This window comes from the organism of the source record quoted next, unplaced genomic scaffold (assembly GCF_019419815.1).
Source record: "Pyrus x bretschneideri cultivar Hongxiangsu unplaced genomic scaffold, Pyrus_bretschneideri_v1 Contig1, whole genome shotgun sequence".
In the NCBI taxonomy this organism is placed as follows: Eukaryota; Viridiplantae; Streptophyta; class Magnoliopsida; order Rosales; family Rosaceae; genus Pyrus; species Pyrus x bretschneideri.
In genome coordinates this window covers 6,791,172-6,812,945 of record NW_025999390.1, presented here as the reverse complement: position 1 = coordinate 6,812,945, position 21,774 = coordinate 6,791,172, and the positions used below count along the sequence as shown (strand labels likewise).

At 36.2% G+C, this 21,774-nt stretch overlaps 1 protein-coding gene across 1 annotated transcript; it reads right to left on the bottom strand.

Moving 5' to 3' along the window:
- Positions 1–12,332: 12,332 nt before the first annotated feature.
- On the bottom strand, positions 12,333–17,539 carry LOC103966092 (protein TIFY 8-like). Its single transcript, XM_009379231.3, has 6 exons — positions 16,831–17,539; positions 15,796–15,986; positions 15,251–15,690; positions 15,066–15,153; positions 12,675–12,903; positions 12,333–12,548 (listed from the first exon to the last, which is right to left on the bottom strand). Exons 1-6 carry the CDS (start codon positions 17,126–17,128, stop codon positions 12,460–12,462), a joined length of 1,335 nt encoding a protein of 444 aa, XP_009377506.1. The 5' UTR covers positions 17,129–17,539; the 3' UTR covers positions 12,333–12,459.
- Between the last annotated feature and the right edge of the window lie 4,235 nt (positions 17,540–21,774).

The following is a 21,774-nucleotide window of genomic DNA, read 5'->3' as shown; positions in this document are numbered from 1 at the left end:
ATATGGTAAAAATTTTGGAGGCCCTTTTAAATTTGAAGTCCTGTGCAACTGCATCTTTCGCTCCCCCTCAATACCCCCTCTAATTTTATTGAATACTAATTGTATATACCATTTATCATATCATATAATATAATAATATGGTACAAATATGTGATCGATCTGACGTTACTCAATCACTTAGGATGAGGATCCTTTCTAGATCCTTTTTGTAAGGATCTCAGGAGTTCTCACATCCTATTCGTTCATTGTTCATCGTTCGGCCAGTTTAAATAAAAAATTTGAAATGATTTATGATCGCACGATGTATGATGAACGAATAAAATGCTTAGAATTTTCACAAAGAGAATCCGGATGGAATTCAAATCCATTCGGTTGTTATTTGCTTACATAATCCAAGTTTTTGTCGTATTAAGGGTTCAATGACACAAACTAATAATACTAGAATTAAAAATTGGAATTGGAGGGGATTACGTCCAATGATGCACAGTTCGATAAGGGGCGGCTGTTGTTCACAAAGTATGTCCGTTGTGGTTTTGGAGGTATTGTGGGATAATATTTATAGTTGAATGGGAACAAAAGAAGGAACTAACAATTCAACAAGGTGTAACAATATTCAAAGATTATAAATTGAACAGTTTCGTTGTCCCATGATAAGGAGGACATTCTTTTTTGCTTTTGTGGACAAATGAAATTATGCCTTGTCCACAAGTTGGAAAAAAATAAATGAGTAAGGAGAGAGATTTGATTGAGGAACATGTTGTTATTGGGTATCCTTTATCGGTGAGGGAAAGAAAGAAAGAAAGAAGAGTTTAAATATGATTACCATATTTCAACTAACATTCAAGCTTTTTATGATAAAATTCACATCGAACGAGTTGGCAGTTGGCAGGTGGTAATTATCAAGTTAGGGACAAATGATTCTATATGTTTAAGTGCTGAACTAACTAATTTTATAAATAAAAAAAATGAAATTAAGTTGGTAATCAAAATTTAGTTTTTGATCATTATAGTTCATTGCCCCCAAAAAATTCATTAGGCAGGGATAACGACCTTGCTCCAAAAGTTAAAGAAATAGAAATTATTTTCATTTTCAAATTTCGAAATTTTGAAATTTCAAATAAGCCAATAAAATGTCTTTTTCATGCAACTGTTCAAAAGATTCTACAACATCTAAGTGCTAAACTAACAAATGGGTGATATGGTGGGTCTATAATGGTATCTGATCAATTTGACAATCAAGATTTAGTTTCTGATAATTTTAATCTTTTTTTTTTTTTTTTGGTCTCAATGGAGGAGTCAAATCTTTGATCCTAAGCCTAACCTCTTTTTTCGTTTTTATTTTTCTATCAAGAACTATTCTCTAGAACTAAAGGGAAATATGATTCTCTAATAATTTATGTTGTGCTTATAGATATTCAGTTGAGAATGTAATGTAGAGCTTATTGTTTAGTTTTGCATTAGAAAGATAACAAAATGGGAAGAGAAAAGTCATAATTTTGAATATATAACAAACGAAAAATATGAACAGAAAATTTTGAACTTAACTAAAAGGAACATGCATGGCTTCAAATCTTTTTAAAACGGGAAATTTTATTTGAACCTATACAACCTCTTTATACACTTAACTTGCTTTTTACATCCATATTACTTTTAATTAAGATACCAATATCTCTTTAAACCCAAATTTATTACTTAAAATATTCTTACAAACCCAATTCAATTTGTAAATTAAGCTATACGCCCATTTATCTACAATGCAGTCGCCAAAATCTGTCACATCCCAGTATTGGCTCCGCTGTAGCACAATATTGTCCATTTTGAGCTTACCATTCCCTCACGGTTTTGTTTCTGGAAACTCATGAGCAACTTCCCCGTGGGTCACGCATCTTAGGATTGCTCTCACCCAAACTCGCTTAACTTCGGAGTTCCGATGGAATCTGAAGCCACTAAGTTCCCAAAAAGCCTCATGTTATATGGAGGTGGGCATGTACATACAAGGCACATCACCCTTTCTCCGTTGGTCGATGTGGGATGTTATAATCCACCCCCCTTAGGGGCCTGACGTTCTCGTCGGCACACTCGCATCACACAGCAGCCCAAACTCGCTTAACTTCAGAGTTCCGATGGAATTTGAAGCCCCTAAGTTCCCAAAATGCCTCATACTATATGGAGGTAGGCATGTACATATAAGGCACATCACCCCCTCTCCGTTGGTCGATGTGGGATGTTATAATCCACCCCCCTTAGGGGCCTGACGTTCTTGTCAGCACACTCGCATCACACGGTAGAGTGGTTCTAATACCATTTTGTCACATCCCAGTCTCGGTTTCGCCGTAACACGATATTATCCGCTTTGGGCTTACCATTCCCTCACAGTTTTGTTTCTGGGAACTCACGAGTAACTTCTCAGTGGGTCACACATCCTAGGATTGCTCTCACCCAAACTTGCTTAACTTCGGAATTCCGATGAAATCCGAAGTCACCGAGTTCCCAAAAAGCCTCGTACTATATGGATGTGGGCATGTACATATAAGGCACATCACCCCCTCTCCGTTGGTCGATGTGGGATGTTACAATCTCTGCTTTCGATTTTGCAGAACCTATCAATGTAGCATTGCCTCATGCCCAATATTTGCATCTACAGGCAAGGCAACCCCAAATTATTTCATAAATCAAACCCACAACAAAACTTCAAAAGGTCCTCCTTGAAAATTTTGAATTCTTACAACTTAATGTCATTTTGAAAGCTGGAAGATCAACGGTTCTATGAGTTTAAAATTTCTTTGAATTTTTAGCTCTTTAAAAATAGAGATTTCTGTTTTATTATTACTTTTTTTTTTTTTAAATTTTACTATCAATTGCTTCAATGAATTTTTATTTGATCTTTTTCCTAAAGTTTCAAATTTCCAAATGGATTTTTGAAAACCCCATCCAGCAGATACCACTGATGTAGAAAGATTTCATGATTTGATCTTTTTCTTAAAGCTTTTTTTTTATTATTATAAGAGATGTTAGGGGTTTTGTTGGAATGAATGTAATATAAACAAGAAGTGATGGTAGGGTTTAATTATAGGGTGTGGGTTTATTCATAAATTTTAGTTTTATTATTGACTTCACCTTGTACTTTATGATAATTATGCAATAGAGTAAAAAAAACAATTCACATTTAAAGTTTAAATTGGGTGTCGAGAGAGATTATGTAGCTTTAAATAAAATTACCCTTTTAATTTTTTGTGCCCTTTTCTGATTTTCCCAAAATACAAGCAGAGAATATTGAACAAAAGTAGGTTAGATACTGAAAATCAAATAATTAAAACCATGAAATTAAGTATGAGGTGAAATTAATGTTAACATTCTGCGGGCCAATATTGTGTTACAATCGACATTATAACATCCAAAACTTGCGTCGGCAGAGTGAAGTTGGATTTGATATACCCTTTTGCTAATTGTGCTGTAATATTTGCATGATTGCATCTTTTGAAATTGTATAACCTTCATGGCAAATTAATGTAATTAACGTATATAATTAGCTACCGAAGTCTAGAAAAATATGGCACCTTCTTGATGGAAGTTGATGTTTTATCATAAAATTAATTGGCAAATGGTTAGTAGCACAACTTACTTATAAGCTCATACAAAGTATTTTCTTCCATCAATGTGAGACATTCTCAATACGTGCTCTTACGTGTTTCGAATTTTCAAGCCAAACACATGGATAACACAAATAAGGTGACGTAGAGTACATGTGGGACAATCTGCTTTGAATGTGGGACAATCTGCTTTGATAGCATAAAGGACATTGAAAGTCCACCATAAAACCAATTGAAAATATAGAAAGTAATCTAACTTACTTATAAACACATGCTTAAATTTTTCTTCCAAAATTGTAAGATAAATTATCAACACGTTTTCTTCTCCTGTCACTCGTAAGTTCATGAGTTCGTCACTGAGTCGAACTAACACAAAACTTTGTGCTAATTTTCTTTGTTTGCCGACGATAAATGAGAAGATGGTTGACGGATAATTCCAATTCCATGCGGGGAACAGTCAACCAGACGTATAGTCGTCGGTGGCCCATTGCTGTTGATGAAGTATTTTCTTCCATCAATGTGAGTTATTCTCAACACGTCTTCTTACGTGTATTAAATTTTCAAGTCAAATACATGGACAACACAAATAAGGTGACGTAAAGCACATGTGGAACACCCTACTCTGATACCATGAAAGATGTTGAAGGTCCACCATAAAACCAATTGACAATATGAGAAGTACCACAACTTACTTATAAACACATGCATAAATTTTTCTTCCAAAATTGTAAGATATATTAGCAACACGTTTTCTTCTCCTGTCACTCGTAAGTTCATGAGTTCGTCACTGAGTAGAACTAACACAAAAATTTGTGCTTATTTTCTTTGTTTGCCGACGATAAATGACAAGATGGTTGACAGAACTTAATTCTAATTCCATGCGGGGAACAGTCAACCAGACGTTTAGTCGTCGGTGGTCCATTGCTGTTGATGAAGTTAGAAGCTCTCTAGTTGACCACCTTCCATTGGAGGTTTTGAAGCTTTTGCAAATGGAAAAAATGCCTCCAAAATTACAATATTCCCACCACGTGCCAATCATCTCACGGAAAAAAATAAAATGTGAAGCTTAAGTCAAGCGAGGAATAATGAGAAGAGAGATAACTTTGTATAATCAAGTTCGATTTCAAGGGACTTAATCATTAATCAGAGAAATAAATATATATTCAGACTTTAATTCAACCAACCCTTTATTCTAAAAAAAGGCAATTCCAAATCAACAAAGTTCTTTTGTTTTGTGAGGGTCAAGGGAAACGTCTATCTTATGCAATCTTACCTTTATTTTGCAAAAAATTGTTTCCTCGACTCGAACATATGACCGTTTAGTCACAAAGAAACAACATTTCTGTTACGCCAAGACTAACCCTACCCTTTTATTTGCTTTAGGATCATTTTATGGGAGCCGATTCATTTGAATAAGAGCATATGGACGGCAGATCCCTCTGCCTATATATAATATGAATCATTTTATTTAACCAACGACCTTTTCATCTAGTGGTAATTATCTATTCAAAGGTGTATTGAGTTCAAATTCTCTCTCCTTCGCATCGACAAAAATAACTTAATGTAAAATGTCCGGAATCTAAGGATATTTGGAAATATAACTTTTTTTTTCTAAGATCTACTCCAACCTTTAGAGTAAAACTCAAATTTTAGGTGCTAAACTCATCCCAACTTGCTCTAACTCTTGAGGCAAATATAAGTTTTAACCCAAAACTCATTTCTGGGCAAATTTAGGCCAGGATTTCCCTCTGGATTAGTGGGGCTGGCCCACCATATATGTGTATTGTTTTTAGTTTTATATTTATAAATTCATTGAATTCAACGGCTAAGATCAAATATGACCAAATTCAACGGTAAAAAAAAAAAAAAATATATATATATATATATATGATGGTCCAAACAGCTAAAGCAATTAAAAGAAATTATTTTATGTATTTCATATTCTTTCATAGTGTTCCATGAGTTTTATGGTGTCGATTTAGTGATTTTTCAATATTTATTGGACTCTGTGGGAGCCAAAAATGACTCTTCCACTAAATAAGCCACTAGCACACCAAACATGAGGAGTGGAGCTACAATCAAGTAACATAATACCCACTCCATGGAACATGGAGAAATAGAAGGAAAGTGGGACTTGGAGCCCAAGACTTGAATGAGTATAAAAGCCCAAGAATCCCACCAGCCTAGGGGGAAAAAGAGGGAGGTATCTGATAGCTTTACAATGTCTTGCAATTATTTCGAACGACTAACTTGAGCGTCGGAGTGTTTTTTTGCAGGTCCCCTCGCTCTCATTGTTGACAAGGGAAGATGGTATCCAAGGCTTCTCAACGTGTTCAAGATTACTTGTTGGTGGAGAATTGGAGTATCCGAAATTTTCCTCTCCAACAGTTGGCGCCGTCTGTTGGAATTTGTACAGAAGCCGTATCAAAAAGTTATGGTTTCCACCTAAGCCACAATGGGGGCACGAGCCAAAACCCTAAATAATGGGTGTGCAGACTAGGCATGTTCGGCAAGGGAAACACACTTTTAGACTTATGTGCTGGAACTGTTGCTTTCGTCAGTTCTACAAGATAGGATAGAAGTTTATATAATATATACATATATGTATAGCATGTCAAACAACCTTCTCAGTCAAATTTCGTCAGTCCTCGTTCGTAAATCACGGGTTCGTAAATCATATGTCAATCCTCGTTCGTAAATCCTCGTTCGAAAATCACGGGTTTGTAAATCCTCGTTCGTAAATCATATGTCAGTCCCTGCCGGTCATAAATCATATGTCAGTCCTCGTTCGTAAATCATATGTAAATTCGTTTGTAAATCCTCATTCGTAAATCATATGTTAGTCATCATTCGTAAATCCTCATTCGTAAATCCTTGTTCGTAAATCATATGTAAACTCATTCGTAAATCCTCGTTCATAAATCATATGTCAGTTCTCGTTCGTAAATCACAGGTTTGTAAATCCTTGTTCGTAAATCATATGTCAGTCCTCGTTCGTAAATCCTTGTTCGTAAATCATATGTAAATCGTCGTTCATAAATCCTTGTTTGTAAATCATATGTCAGTCCTTGTTCGTAAATCCTCGTTTGTATCATAAGATGTATGCCCTCACTTGTAAATTATACGAAGATATGACAGGGCAAAGAAAGCTAGTTGAGCACTTGTCCCTCCGCTCTCACAAGCTACAAAGAAAGGTTGTTCAAGGACGCCTCTGGCGAAGGATTCGACGAACGTAAGCGTGAGGATTGCAGTCAACGAATCTGTGGAAAACACAGGCATAAAGAGAAAAGAGAAGCCCAAAAGATCAGACAGTGAAGGATGATGCCTGATAAGCAACTTGTCCTTGAAGAATTACACAAAGAAACCATTTGAGGAATTGCATGAAGAACCATTCCATTGGGGCAATAAACACTCAAAATATGAGAAGGACGAGACCTGAAGCATTCAATTCTAGCTTGGGAAAACAATTGCACAAAGAGACAATGAGTTCAAAGCAAGGAAACACAATCAAAGTTCACTCTGGCTGCAACGGATGTAATGAAATTGCCTAACAGTTGTTCGGCAAGCACCCAAGGGTTGTTAGCAAAGGAAATCCATTTAATTCAACAACAACAAAGTTGCTTAACAGATAAGAGTTTCTATCTTACACATGCTCATTAGTATTATCAATGTTATTCAATTTTTAATTACTCTGGGGGCATACTATTACTATATAAATTGATGATCGAAGATCATGAGACCGTGGGTTGAAGACCTAGACCGAATAAGAGCCGAAGGCTTAAGACTGAAGGTCGAAGACCCAAAATTCATGGTCTAATACCAATATGACCGTGGCCAAAGGCCAAACGCATGATCGAAGACCATATGATCGTAGATGAAGGCTAAACTAATGATGAAATCTCAAGTTGAATGAATTTTTGCAAAGAAACATTTTGCCTTTACAAACTCTAAATGATATGTGTTTGCAGAGAAAAAATGAGGCAATGTGGGAGCCAAACATGACTCCTCCACTAAATAAGCCACTAGCACACCAAACATGAGGAGTGGAGTTACAATCAAGTAACATAATACCCACTCCATGGAACATGGAGAAATAGAAGGAAAGTGGGAATTGGAGCCCAAGACATGAATGCCTATAAAAGGCCAAAAATCCCACCAGCCTAGGGGGAAAGAGGGAGGTATCTGATAGCTTTACAATGTCTTGCAATTATTTCGAACAACGACTGACTTGAGCGTCGAAGTGTTTTTTTTGCAGGTCCCCCCGCTCTTATTGTTGACAAGCGAAGATGGTGTCCAAGGCTTCTCAATGTGTTCAAGATTACTTGTTGGTGGAGAATTGGAGTATCCGAAATTTTCCTCTCCAATAGACTCTAATATTTTTTGATTAAAATGTTCAAAAAATTAAATTATGATGGTCCACATAATTTTTTTTAAGTTACTTTAAGAAGAAAAAAAAATTATCCTAAATTCATTCTTTGATAATCTCGGGCTAAAAATTTAACTCATAAGGGTTGGGGGAGAAAAACTATTTGTAGGTTAAAACCTAAATTTGTGTGGTTAAAAATTTTAGGTTTTAATCCAAAGGTTGGAGATGTTCTAACACATTAAAGATTTTTAGCCATTTTTTCAAGAAATAGAAATATAGTTGTTGATATGAAGTTTGTGGGAGCGTTATAGCTATGCAGGATATATGATTGCTTTAAGGCACGTAGTATCTAAGTCAAACCTCAAACACACCAAGAAATGAACAAGGTGACTCAAGTAAAGCTCATAAATTTGTTCTTAGTTATTTGTTTTTGTATGGAAATGTGAAGGAAATAGGAGAGCCTTTGTGTAAAACAACTATCTATGATCTGTTTGAATGAAGTGGTTATTTCTTGCGGGAATTCCTTCTCTATTATAAAGGATTAAGTGTCCTTTTTCTACTTGATAATTATAATTCAAATGCTTCGAAAATGTTTGTCAAGTATTATGTTTGTCAAGTTATTTCAATGTAACGTATTCCATATCAAACCTTCGAGGTAAAATGACACTATCATATCACCGAAAGGTATGAAAATTTCAAGTTCAAATCACAGTCCGACCGATCTTTGATCTAGCTCCGACCGGTAGTAATTTTCCCGAAAGCACCAAGGGTGAGTTTTTGGTCTAGTCAAGCGATCACTACATTGTTCTAAACATTTGCCCTGTATGGAACCTAAATCTTTGAGTTTCTACTAAATTTTGAATGCTCACCATATCAGTGTCGACCAATCAAACCCTTTTATTTTGATTTTTTTTTAAATAGTCACCTGATGCCACCTGAGTAGTGCTCCAACCCCCTTCAAGCGATCAAAATTGTGTCTATAACATGTAGCCCTATGGAGTTTCTGCTAAATTTTGACTGCTCACCATATCGGAGTCAATAAACCAAATCCCTTTACTTTAAAAAAAAAGTCACTCGATGCCACCTTGAGTAGTGCTTGATGAGTCCATATTATACTATATATTTTACTCTAATCTTAGTATTAATTTATTAGTTATTTTAGTAGAATTTTGATACTTTTTTATATATTTTCAATATAGCACATTCGACTTCTAGAGCAAAAAGTATTCAAACAGATGAATTTTGTAGTGATTCCAATTGGAGGATGTTTGCGAGTCTTTCAAGATATTTATATCAAATTTTCATATTTTTCTACCAAGTCGTTTGACCGTAGAAAAGAAATGAAGACCCAGCGTGCAGCTTTCCTAGATTGATGTTTCAGGACGTTTTGGGTATTTTGAAAGTCAAGATGGCATATTTTAAGGAAAATTCCTTCTGAGGATTTGTAGGGGACATCTTCAGCTTTCAAAAGAGACCTTTTGGGATGAAATCAGAGTTGATTTGGTCAGTCAAAAGTGTGATTTTCTGAGAACTCCGAATTCTAGTTCAAATAAGAAACCTTTTATTTTCTGTTTTATCATTTAATTATATTTCCTAGTTTTCTTCTAAGACCTTTTACTAGGAGGATTTTAATTAGAGTAGTATATGTGACATCCCACATCGCCCATGGGAGTGATCCTTAAATATATATTCTCATCCCTACCTAGCACGAGGCCTTTTGGGAGCTCACTGGCTTCGGGTTCCATGGGAACTCCGAAGTTAAGCGAGTAGCGCGCGAGAGCATTCCCAGGATGGGTGACCCATCGGGAAGTTCTCGTGTGAGTTCCCAAAAACAAAACCGTGAGGGAATGGTAAGTCCAAAGCGGACAATGTCGTGCTACGGTGGTGGAGCGGACCCGGGAAGTGATCCGCCCAGGGTCGGGATGTGACAAGTTTGGTATCAGAGCCTAACCCTAGTCGTGATGTGCTGACGAGGACGTCGGGCCCCTAAGGGGGGTGGATTGTGACATCCCACATCGCCCATGGGAGTGATCCTTAAATGTATATTCTCATCCCTACCTAGCACGAGGCCTTGTGGGAGCTCACTGGCTTCGGGTTCCGTGGGAACTCCGAAGTTAAGCGAGTAGCGCGCGAGAGCATTCCCAGGATGGGTGACCCATCGGGAAGTTCTCGTGTGAGTTCCCAAAAACAAAACCGTGAGGGAATGGTAAGCCCAAAGCGGACAATATCGTGCTACAGTGGTGGAGCGGGCCCGGAAAGTGATCCGCCCCGGGTCGGGATGTGACAGTATAAATAAGGCTTGTTAGCCATTAGGGTACGTTACACAACTTTTTTTTTTTTTTTTGGGGGGGGGGGGGTGGTGATGGGTGGGGAGGGGTGTGAGGGGTGAGGTGGTGGGGGAACGTACGTGGAGAATTTAGCTAGGCTTTGACGCTTTGTATTTTGAAGGTGTTTTCTATCTTTTTCAATAAATTTCTTTTGTTTTATGGTTGCTAGTAGCAAACTTTCGTTTGCTAGGGCAATACCTTGAGCCTTAGCATGAATATGTAGTTTTTATTTAATTGCTTATGATATTATGTATGCATGCTTTGAATTATTAATAACTGCGCTTTAAACTGCCTCTATATCTTAATGCTTAACTACCATTGTGATGTTTAGATAAGTAATCGGATGCAATTCGGTCGGAATACCACCAAGGGATTGAGTATTGCTTCTTGTGGTTGATAGTTGTAATTTCACCTAGGGTGAATACCACGTCTTAGGGGTTGTATGGTTTTTCAAAGGCTTTTTCACAAAGCGTAATGAGTCATGCATGTTTATATTTGATCTGAATACCACAGACGGATTGCATGTTTGATATACGTTCTGGCTTGAATACCACGAGTAGAATATGCATTAGGAAAACATAGCCTTCAAAGTTGCATGGGTAATTCATAAGTAATTGATAAATCTACATAGGATTGTTAAGGGGACGGCGGAACCCTAGGCTTTTACAATTTTGGTTTTCAAAACTATTTCCTTTTGTTTTCTTTACTTTGTCAAGTTAATTATTTGTTTTAATTTAAAATTCATTTTTAATATTCTAGGTCATAAAATCAACTTTTTCCAATCTTTATTTTTAAATAATTAATTAAGATTTGGTATTTACATAAATTATTCATTCAATCCCTACGGAAAACAACCTTGCTCGAGCCGTTTATACTATAACTACCTTGTTCTCTTGCAAATATTTTTAAGTATTTTTATCCCTACTTTTGTAGGTGGTAAAAATCCCTATCAATGCTCGAACCCCTTCAAGCGATCAAAATTTTGTCTATAAGATGTAGCCCTGTCGAGGTTCTACTAAATTTTGACTGCTCACCATATCAATGTCGATAAACCAAACCCCTTTATTTTGAAAACTTTTCAAAATAGTCACTCGTTGCCACCTTGAGTTCTTTTCAAAATTGGCGCTTGATGCCGCCTTGAGTAGTGCTCGAACCCCTTCAAGCGATCAAAATTTTGTCTATAAGTTGTAGCCCTATTGAGGTTCTACTAAATTTTGACTGCTCACCATATCGATGCCGATAAACCAAACCCCTTTATGTTGAAAACTTTTCAAAATAGTCACTCATTACCACCTTGAGTTCTTTTCAAAATTGTAACTCGATGCCGCCTTGAGTAGTGCTCAAAACCCCTTCAAGCGATCAAAATTGTGTCTATAAGTTGTAGCCCTGTTGAGGTTCTGCTAAATTTTATTTGTTCACAATATCTGTGTCAATAAACCAAACCCCTTTATTTTGAAAACTTTTCAAAATAGTCACTCATTACCACCTTGAGTTCTTTTCAAAATTGTCACTCGATGCAGCCTTGAGTAGTGCTCAAAACGCTTTCAAGCAATCAAAATTGTGTCTATAAGTTGTAGCCCTGTTGAGGTTCTGCTAAATTTTATTTGTTCACAATATCTGTGTTGATAAACCAAACCCCTTTATTTTGAAGACTTTTCAAAGTAGTCACTCAATGCCACTTTGAGTAGTGCTCGAATCCCCTTCAAGTCATCAAAATTGTGTCTATAAGCTGAAGCCCTGTCTACATTTAAAGACTTCCCTAAAAATGTGTCATTGCTTACATTATGCAAGGGATATGGTGGTGCCCAGCCCACGAATCAACTATTAAGAACCCAAATTGCTTTCTTTCTGGAAGCGCTTCTTGACTGAGCACTAAAAAGTGATTTTAACAAAAGCACTAAAAAAATCAACATTTATCCTTAAAACACACTTTTGTTAAAGGTATTCCCAAGCATTCCCTTTGCCGTGACCCATAAGTGAACTTGAGGGGAGAAGCTCTGCTATCACTGGCTTTCATGGCGGGATGTCGTTCACCAGAAGGCTTCGACAGAGATTCAAAATTATAGGATTAAATATTGTTCAATTGGAGAAGTCGAGACCAAACTGAAATATCAAGGAAACTACAATTGCGAATAAATACTGTATCCTGGATTCGAAATATGAAAACTCTCTAACATCACAGCTCATTTTTCTCTTTTGGACTGGGTTCCGCTGGTTGAATCATGTTTCTTGTATCTTTGGCTAAATTGCTGACTTGGTGGCCACCTACAATACAAAGAAACCAAAGGAGCCATTGAATACAAGGTTGTGGGCTTATGTTTCCTCATCGATCTCTCGGTGTCAAACACCCCGTTGGATATGCATGCAACCATAATGGAGTTAGAAGATTACCTGCCGGTGTCAATGTTCGATCAGCAAAACCTGCGGCTTGACTAGAATTCCCAGGAATAGATAACCTCCCACGGTATTCTCGCAACAATGCGTTGTTACTTGCTGTACCGGTTTCAACCTCTCCACTAGGCATGCGACTTTCACTGCCTGGCCTCGCATTAGGTTTTAGTGAGTAGGTTGTTGACCAAGATCCTCCATTTGATCCAGCTAAAGCCATTATAACATCTGCCTGAAAAGTACCAAGTCACAACAATGTCACATGATGATAAACTGCGAAAGGGAATATGATATTCGAATACTATGTTGCTGATAGAAAAGATCGGTGAAGAAAAGGGAATTATCATTTTTTCAGACATCAATGACAAAGAAACATTCATAGTTTTCAATTCAATTCTACAAGAACAGACTCAATTCCTTACTCCAAGCTAAAATGTAAGGCACTTGTGTAAGCATATGCAGATATGTAAGGCATTTTAATCTGCTTTTATAAATATAAATGGAGAGGTCCGCAGGGCCATTTATGGGTAACATATGAAAGAAAATCGCAGTAAGCTACAGGATGGAGACTAGACTTAAGTTTAGATTTGTTATTAATATTTAGGGAGTTCTTAGGGTTATTAATATTTAGATTTGTCCTATACATATGAATGACCAAACGATCGCCAATTTGATTGAATTTTTACATATAAGATCTTTAAATGAAGATTAAGAAAACGACTGATTCCAATTATGAGATTCACATGGCTAAAATACATACAATTACAATTGGATGGACAATCAGATGCACCAATGGGGTGGACGACGCAAGCATTGTCCTTTTTTACAAGACTCTCATTTAAGGCATTTGCTGATTAGTTGAAATTACAAAGTTTACCCCCCTACTCCCTCCCTCCCTCCCTCCCTCTCCACCCACCACACCCCACTCCCCACCCCCCCAAACCCCCCCCCCCCCCCCACACACACCCCATCCATGGCCTATGTGACATAAACGAGTGTATGAGAGACTTTAGCCTAAGTAGATGGGCCTATGTGACATAAACGAGTGTATGAGAGACTTTAGCCTAAGTAAAATCACAAAAGAACAATCACCCTTCCCTACACCATCCACGGCCTATGTGACATAAACGAGTGTATGAGAGACTTTAGCCTAAGTAAAATCACATAAGAACAATCACAAAGCTTAGGTGTACAAGTCTTCAGTCAAACCAAACATAGAACACTCCCTCCCTTGTCTGTCTCTTTCTTAATTAGGAACTCAAATCTCACATATGAATCACTACAAAAGACAATAAAAGGGCCAATACTAACATATTACAACGTAAAACTGAAAGCAAATATGACGTCATAACTGATCGGCATGGAAAACCACTGCTGCATATTTCATGTGAAAAATACCAATGGCTACTCCATACCACCTGAATGAGAAACAGCAACCGAAGAACCTCCCCACACAAAATGAAAATGATGTACAAGTGAACTTCCTCACATCAATCATGAAGAGCACTATAGGATGATATACTTTTTCTTTGTTACACCCATCTACATTGTAATTTCCACCAATTCAGTATAATAACAAAGAATCTAAGACCATGTAACATTTTTATTGCTAACAATGATTGTTTGACTTTTGAAAGCACTCAAAATGAGGATCACTGATCCAACCAAAGTCGTAGAATTAATGGAAGTGGTAAACCTGACTACAATGACAGGTGAAACCAGCACCAATGAGGAAGAAATAGTCACAACAACTCCGGTTCAGGGGCAAAGAGCAGATAAAAACTAAATAGGTCAGGAATGCAGTAGTATACTATAAAGTCAAGTGTGACCATAATGAACAAGAAAGTGTAACTCCAAACTGCCGCATACCAAGAGAAAACAAATTCAAGTCTTGTACAGCCTTGATAAATATCTTCATACCCAATTTCAGGGACTTCTTGTCATTAACTCGTCACCTCCCACAATCAGGGACTGACGGAGAAAGCAACTTCCGCACAATCTTCAAACAGTACCGTGCTAATCCTAGCTAGGCATATTCTCAAAAACTAAAATCGACTCTTTTATAATGACTCCACATAGACATCTCAAAGGTCAAGCTTATAATAATATCAAGAAACTTTTATGACTAGAAAATAATTCACGAAGCCATAACCACATTCTCTAGAACGCTTTCGCTATACCTACGTTAAGATCAGATCACACTTGTCCTGCAATTTACAGGCAACACCAATTTTACTCATCTGTATGCAATGACTACATGAGTTAGCCAATGTTGATATCCATAATATATATATTCTTTAAAGAGACTGTCCACATATGTTTGCTATAATAGGAAATATAAACTCATAAATCAAGGAAGACCGCTCTACAACAATCAAACAGTAAGAAAAAAACCTTGTTTGGATGGACATCGTCAAAAACATGAGCTTGACCACCATAAAATATGGTCATCTGCCGACCAGCTGATGTAAATCCATGTTGACTGCCACAACAGAAAAAAAAATAAGATAAGGCATCAAGTTTCCTCTTACTTGAAAGAAGAGCAAAAAACAGTAACAGACATGTACTATATCTTGTACCTTGGATTAGAAGGTTCTGACTCTACAATATGAGTCCCAGATTTCTGCCTGCTGCCACTTGGCAGCACCCCAGACGAGTTTCTTTCTGGAGCATCACTACCAGCATTAATAGAACTCAAAATTCCTGGGCCTTTAATTCCAGTTCTGGATCCCTCATCTGCTGCTGATTGAGAAATATTGTTTGGAATGGCATTGGCATCCCTAAATCGGTTTGAAGGTAATTGATGCACCATGGGTACAAAATGACCGCCTCGTGGAGGGTACTGTACTGCAGCACCCATATTCATGGGAGCAAGTCGTTCCCATTTGGTATCAACTCTACCAAGTGGAGACTGAAAAATGAGAGAAGCAGAAGTTGGCCTCAGTGGCTGTGTAGCAAAGACTGCTTCATCGTCATTGGACCTTCGAGGTCGCTCTCCCCCAGGTCCATGTCGAAGCATCTGATTTCAGGACAACTAAAATGCATCAGATTAAAAAAACATAGGGTGGGGCTTTTGTCTTATGCAAGAATAGGATATCAGTATCGTATCATGTCGCACTCACACCTTCATCAAATGCGACCTCTCAAGGTGATCAGGACCCATATGAGGGACACCATCTCTGGATGAACCCATAAAAGTCGAGTCTGAATTACTCCGCTTACTTCCTAGTAACCTGTTACTTATCTCAGGCACAGAAATATCACTCCTCGGGCCATAGAATGGAACCCCCTCAAGATGATTTCCAGCCTGTCTTTCTACCAAATTTAATGAGACAATAATCAAACTCATATCTAATCCTGATAACAAAGGACACACTGTATGCGTGTTGAATTTTCAGTAATACAATCATAACAGATAACCAAGATTAGTAGTTAATGTGCATTCACCAAAGTCACAGACAAAAAGGCCAATAATATAACATAAACATCAACACAAAGTCATAAACAAATGCTCAAAGTCTCACTTTATAATGACAACTTTTGACAAACACTCTCAACTTTTTGCACTACCCAATCGTTAACAGCATCAAAAATGGAAAAAGATCCCGCCACATTATAAATGACAACAAATACACAAACCATTTTAGCATCATATTTCTCAAGCCTAATTCCAAATGCTCCGATAATACACAAATTAAGAGAGCCAACAAAGCAAGTGAAAAGCTTGCCCTCAATTCAACCTATCCATAAAAATGAACAATTTAACAAATCAAATGCACAGAGGAAAAAGAGAAAGACTACAACAGCTACCAAACTCCTTCGCTAACTAATCCATAACATAGAAAAGTATAAAAATACACAACTCCTTACCAACATCACTAACTGCATCAAAAACTGAAAAAGATAAATCCACTCACATAACATAGAGAGTATAATCCCACTCCCATCTTTTTCATTTGCATTTACACAAGCAATCCAAAACAACAATAAAATAAAAAAACAACCCCTCTACAAAAAAATAGTAAAGATATGAACTTTTTCAAGCTGATTACAAAATTATATAAAAGCACTTATCTTTAATAGAAAATGATGGGTTTTTGTTATGAACTCAGCTAAAATCATAGGTAGTAAAAAACAGCATAAATGGGGAGGAACTCACCGGAACCCAGATCAGAGGTGGTGGAGATGGGGCCACGGCCACCGCCGGAGGAAGCCCCAAGGGAAGCGGAGGCGGAGGGAGAAGGCTCAGAGAGCCTACAATCGGTGGAGGCTTTTGGGGCTAAAACCACAGGGGAATCTCCAGGCTTCATGCCCAGAAAATCATGGAAGATGGTGTGCTTCCCCTGCTGCTGCTCCTCTAGCTTCTGCTTCTGCGGCTGCTGCTTTTGCTGTTGGCTGCTGAGAGTTGTGGCATTGCTGTTGGGGATGCCTTGCTGGGCCATTTTCAGAACAGCCATTCCATCTCCATCCCCATTCCACCACTCTGCATAGCTGCCGCTTATCTGCTAGCAAGAGAGAGACGGTGTTTTTGTGAAAAGAGAAGAAAAAGAGAGCTCGATTTTCAGAAAAGGAAAAAGAACGAGGACTTGAAAAGAGAAAGAGAGAATCTTTGGGGCTCTTTTACGAGCAGAGACCGAGAGAGAGAGAGAGAGAGAGAGAGAGAGAGAGAGAGAGAGCAAATAAAAGCGGAGGTTCTTGGGCAAGTGTTGTGACTTGTGCTTGAGTTTCTCTTTCTCCCTGTAGATTGAATGGGTGTGTCTCTGAGTGTGGGCGTTGGGTTGTTTGGTTATGTGGGGGAATATATGTTGGGGTTGGAAGGTGTGTTTTTTTCTGGCAATTATTTGATATTTCTGTTGTGTTATTGCATAGGGAGAGGAAAAGAAAGAAGCAATCGAGAGCTCAGATAGAGTGTGATGATGGGTTTTCTGTCTCTTTGTGTATGCACTAACGTGGCTCGCTCCCACTGCCTACCTTTTCATGGCCACTTAATGAAGCATCCTTTTGTTTTTGTATTTTTTCGTTTTTCATAAATGTTATTTGCATTTAAAAAAACATATCTTCTTCAACAAAAGCCCATATCTTCTCTGAGGTTTCGAAAGTACATGTTTTCATAGTACAATTTTCATGTCATGGCATCATGGCATGTCTCCGTGTTTTTGCATCAAAGTTTGAATTTTTTCTCAATAAATAGAGTAAAAAATAAAGATTCAGTATATATTATCTAATTGAAAAAGTGAGTAAAAAATCGATTATAGTTTAATAAAATTATCAAAAACATTAAATCATTTGCAAGTAATTACAAATATCTAGCATTTACCTTCAAAAGTTGTATCAATATAGGTATATGAGTTGTCCTTAGGGCAGTCTAAAGTTGACAATGATTAAGATGTATATGGGATTTGTTTGGTTGTAACCTTGCACGTTCCTTCACTTGTTAAGTTGTTATCAATTTTTTGTTTCTACCCATTGAAAGAAGAAAATATGATGAATACTAGGTTTTAGCTCTTGAAAAAAAGAGTGAAACTCAGTCCTTAAACACTTAATACAAACCAACTGCAGCCATAAAATGGTTTGACATTAGGGGTGTTTTTTGAAAGGATCAGATTGGAAACGACGTTTCCAATTTCAATTCCAAAAGTTTGAAATTGGATCGGATCAAATCACAATTTTTAAATTGGAAATTTTTGGCATATTTAAAAATTTTGGAATCTAATTAATCTCAAAAATTCGGAAACTCATATATTTTATAAGTTTTTTAATATTCTATAACTTTTTTGTACACAGAGTTTATTGTTCTTTCTTATGTACAAATTCAATTAATTTAATATGCTTATTTTTTTAATATATAAGTGTATGTTTAATATAAAAACAATGAACAAAATACATCCAAAACTAACAATAATATACAAAAGTTGATTACAAAATATATAATTTGAGTAAATAACTATAAAAATCAAAAGTTTTCAAAAGTTTTTTTTTTATCGGAATAAGTTTGGAACACTTCGAAACAAATTGGTTTAGAATTCATAATTCTCTAAATCTTTAAATACATTCTAATTTCTGTTCTTTTTTTTTTTTTCTTTCTAATTTCTGTTCTTTTTATAATAATAAAAATATTCGAATTCAGAATTTTTGACTTTGGAATCGAAAATAGCATTCCAACTTGCAGCCCTATTTGGCATGCATAAATTCACACCATGTTGTCCATTATATCACACATGAAATCAAATCAAACGATAAAACCACTCAGATATGTGATGATACCGAACAAAATCAAATCAAATGATAAAACCACTCAGATATGTGATGATACCGAACAAGACAAGATTATTCATTAAAAATGTGAAATACTTTGGTTTAGGTTCGAATGCACCTCCTTCTTCAGTAGTTAATTAGTTTTTATCGTACGTACATGTAACAATCAACACCATTTCTTTTATAATCACCATATGAAGTGCATACCTAACAAAAAGTTCAGTGCATATTATCTAATTATAAAATAGTGAGTATGAAATCGGTTATAGCTTCAAACAAAAATATAAAATAAAAAAAAATTAACAAACATTATCTACACTAAAGGGAGGAGGTGGGTTTAGCCTCACAACAGGTTAGCCATAATGTGGTTCAAATTCGTTTTTGACGAGAAAAGAATTTCAAACCTTTCACTTACAAATGAAAAGGAATATCATTAAACCGTAGTATTAAATGACACATATCTAAACAATTTGCTGGTAATTCCACATATACCTTCAAAAGTTGTATCAACACAGGCATATGAGTTGTCCTTATGGCAATCTAAAGTTTGCAATGATTAAGATGTGTTTGGTTCTAACCTTGTACATTCCTTCACGTGTTATCAATTTTTGTTTCTACCCATTGGAAGAAGAAAAGTTGATGAATACTAGGTTTTAGCTTCTTGGAAAGATGATAGAAACTATAATCCTAAAACACTTAATGATACATTCCGACCGAAATCAAGGCATGTTGATCGTCACGTGAGAGCGACATATCCATGTGCAAGCGTAAGTGTGAAAAACAATATTCAAAGCACAGAAAACCTAGTGCAGTCCAGAGGAACACATACTAACTAAACACACCTAGAGGGGGTCCTACACTGGTGATAATCTATCGGAGAGGACCATTCAGACTTTGGAGGATATGTTGAGATCTTCGGTGTTGTAGTTTGGCGATGCTTGGCACAAGCGGTTGGATTTAATGGAGTTTGCCTACAACAACAGTTTTCAGAGCAATCCCATGATGGGTAACCCACTGGGAAGTTCTCGTGTGAGTTCCCAGAAACAAAACCGTGAGGGCGTGGTCGGAGCCCAAAACGGACAATATCGTGTTACGGTGGTGGAGTGGGCCCGGAATGTGGTGGACCCCGGACGGGATGTGACACTTAACACAAACCAATTGCAGCCATAAAATTGTTTGACGTTAGGGGTTTGTTTTTTTTGGAAAGGATCGAATTGGAAACAATATTTTCGATTTATGTACCAAAATTTTGGCATCGGGTTGGATCAAATCGCAATTTTTAAATTCGAAATTTTCCGGCATATTCAAAAATTTCGGAATCGGAATAATCTTGGAAATTTTGAATTAGAATTTGAAAACTCATATATTTTACAAGTTTTTTAATATTCTCAAGCTTTTTCGTATATGAAATTTATTGTTTTTTCTTAATATTTGGTATATGCTTATGTATAAATTCAAGTAAATTTTGTAGTATAATAGTATGCTTATCTTTTTTTAATATATAAGTGTATGTTTAATATAAAAAACAATGAAGAAAATGTATTTGAAACTTGCAATAAAATACAAAAGTTGATTACAAAATATATAATTGGAGTAAATAATTATAAAATCGAAATATTTCAAAAGATCAGAATAAGTTCGAAACACTTCAAAAAAATTTGGGTCAGAAATTTAGAATTCTTGAAATCTCTAAAGGCATTATAATTCTCGTCCAAAATTTTCAAAAAATATTCGAAATCATAATTTTTGAGTTTGGAATCGGAAAAACCATTCCAACTTGCAACTTTATTTGGCATGCATATAATTCACATACATGTTGTGCTCACACATGAAATCAAGTCAAATGATAAAACCACTCAGATATGTGATGCTACAAAACAAGACAATAATATTCATTAAAATGTGAAATACTTAGGTTTTGATTCGAAGGCACTCCTTATTCACCTATTTGTAGTTAACTAATTAATACAGTACACATGTAACAATCAAAACCATTTATTTTATAATCACCATATGACAATCATACCTACAGAAAAAAATCAAATCGAAGGTGGTTTTGTTGTCCATATCAAAATAAATGAACAATCATCAATATGATATTTTTTTTTTTAACTACATACGATAGTATTTACACAGTGAGAGCGAGAGAGTAGGTTAAACTTCACGATGAACTAGTTATAATAATTTGGTTCAAATTCGTCTTTGGCGAGAATCAAATATAAGACATCTCATTTATAAGTGAAGAGAAATACTACTAAACCGTAATACTAAGTGACATAATAATTAAACGATATCTAATTTGTTTAATTTTTTACAATTATAATTTTTAAATTGCAATAAACAAAATAAATGATCCCGATAATTGTGTAACATAACAATTTATAGATTACAACTGAATGAATAAAGAGATTCGCATTGAAGTGCACCTAAGTACATATTATTGGTTAAAAAACAATGCATGTCTCAATAATATTATGATATGAAGTATAATCTTTATGTGTAATTAAAATTTAAAAAAAAAAACATCAAAACTCACTTTTGCTGCCTAAAATATATTTGAGGTTGATATAATTATTATTTTTTTGTGAACTTGATATCATTATTTAATCAAAACACAAAGAAATGAAAGGAGTCAAGAGTGGGAGAGAGAAGGGAATTGATTTGGTGGTGGAAGCCAAAGGTGACGAGTGGAGTGGGGGAAGAATATTGAAGCACAGGTTCTCTCTCTCCGTCTCTTTCTCTCTCAATTAATATTGCTGACTGTAAGCAAATCACCATCGAACCAAAGCCCAATGCCGTCGTTTTCCGACTTCGAGCATCGTGTCGGACGCTCCACCCCAATTCACTC

Coding starts and splice junctions, on each gene's coding strand:
- LOC103966092 (XM_009379231.3), bottom strand. CDS start 17,128: ATGGCTGTTCTGAAAATGGCCCAGCAAGGCATCCCCAACAGCAATGCC. Junction 15,154..15,250: donor TCAGAACCTTCTAATCCAAG/GTACAAGATATA, acceptor CTGTTGTGGCAG/TCAACATGGATTTACATCAG. Junction 12,904..15,065: donor ACGATGTCCATCCAAACAAG/GTTTTTTTCTTA, acceptor GGTACTTTTCAG/GCAGATGTTATAATGGCTTT.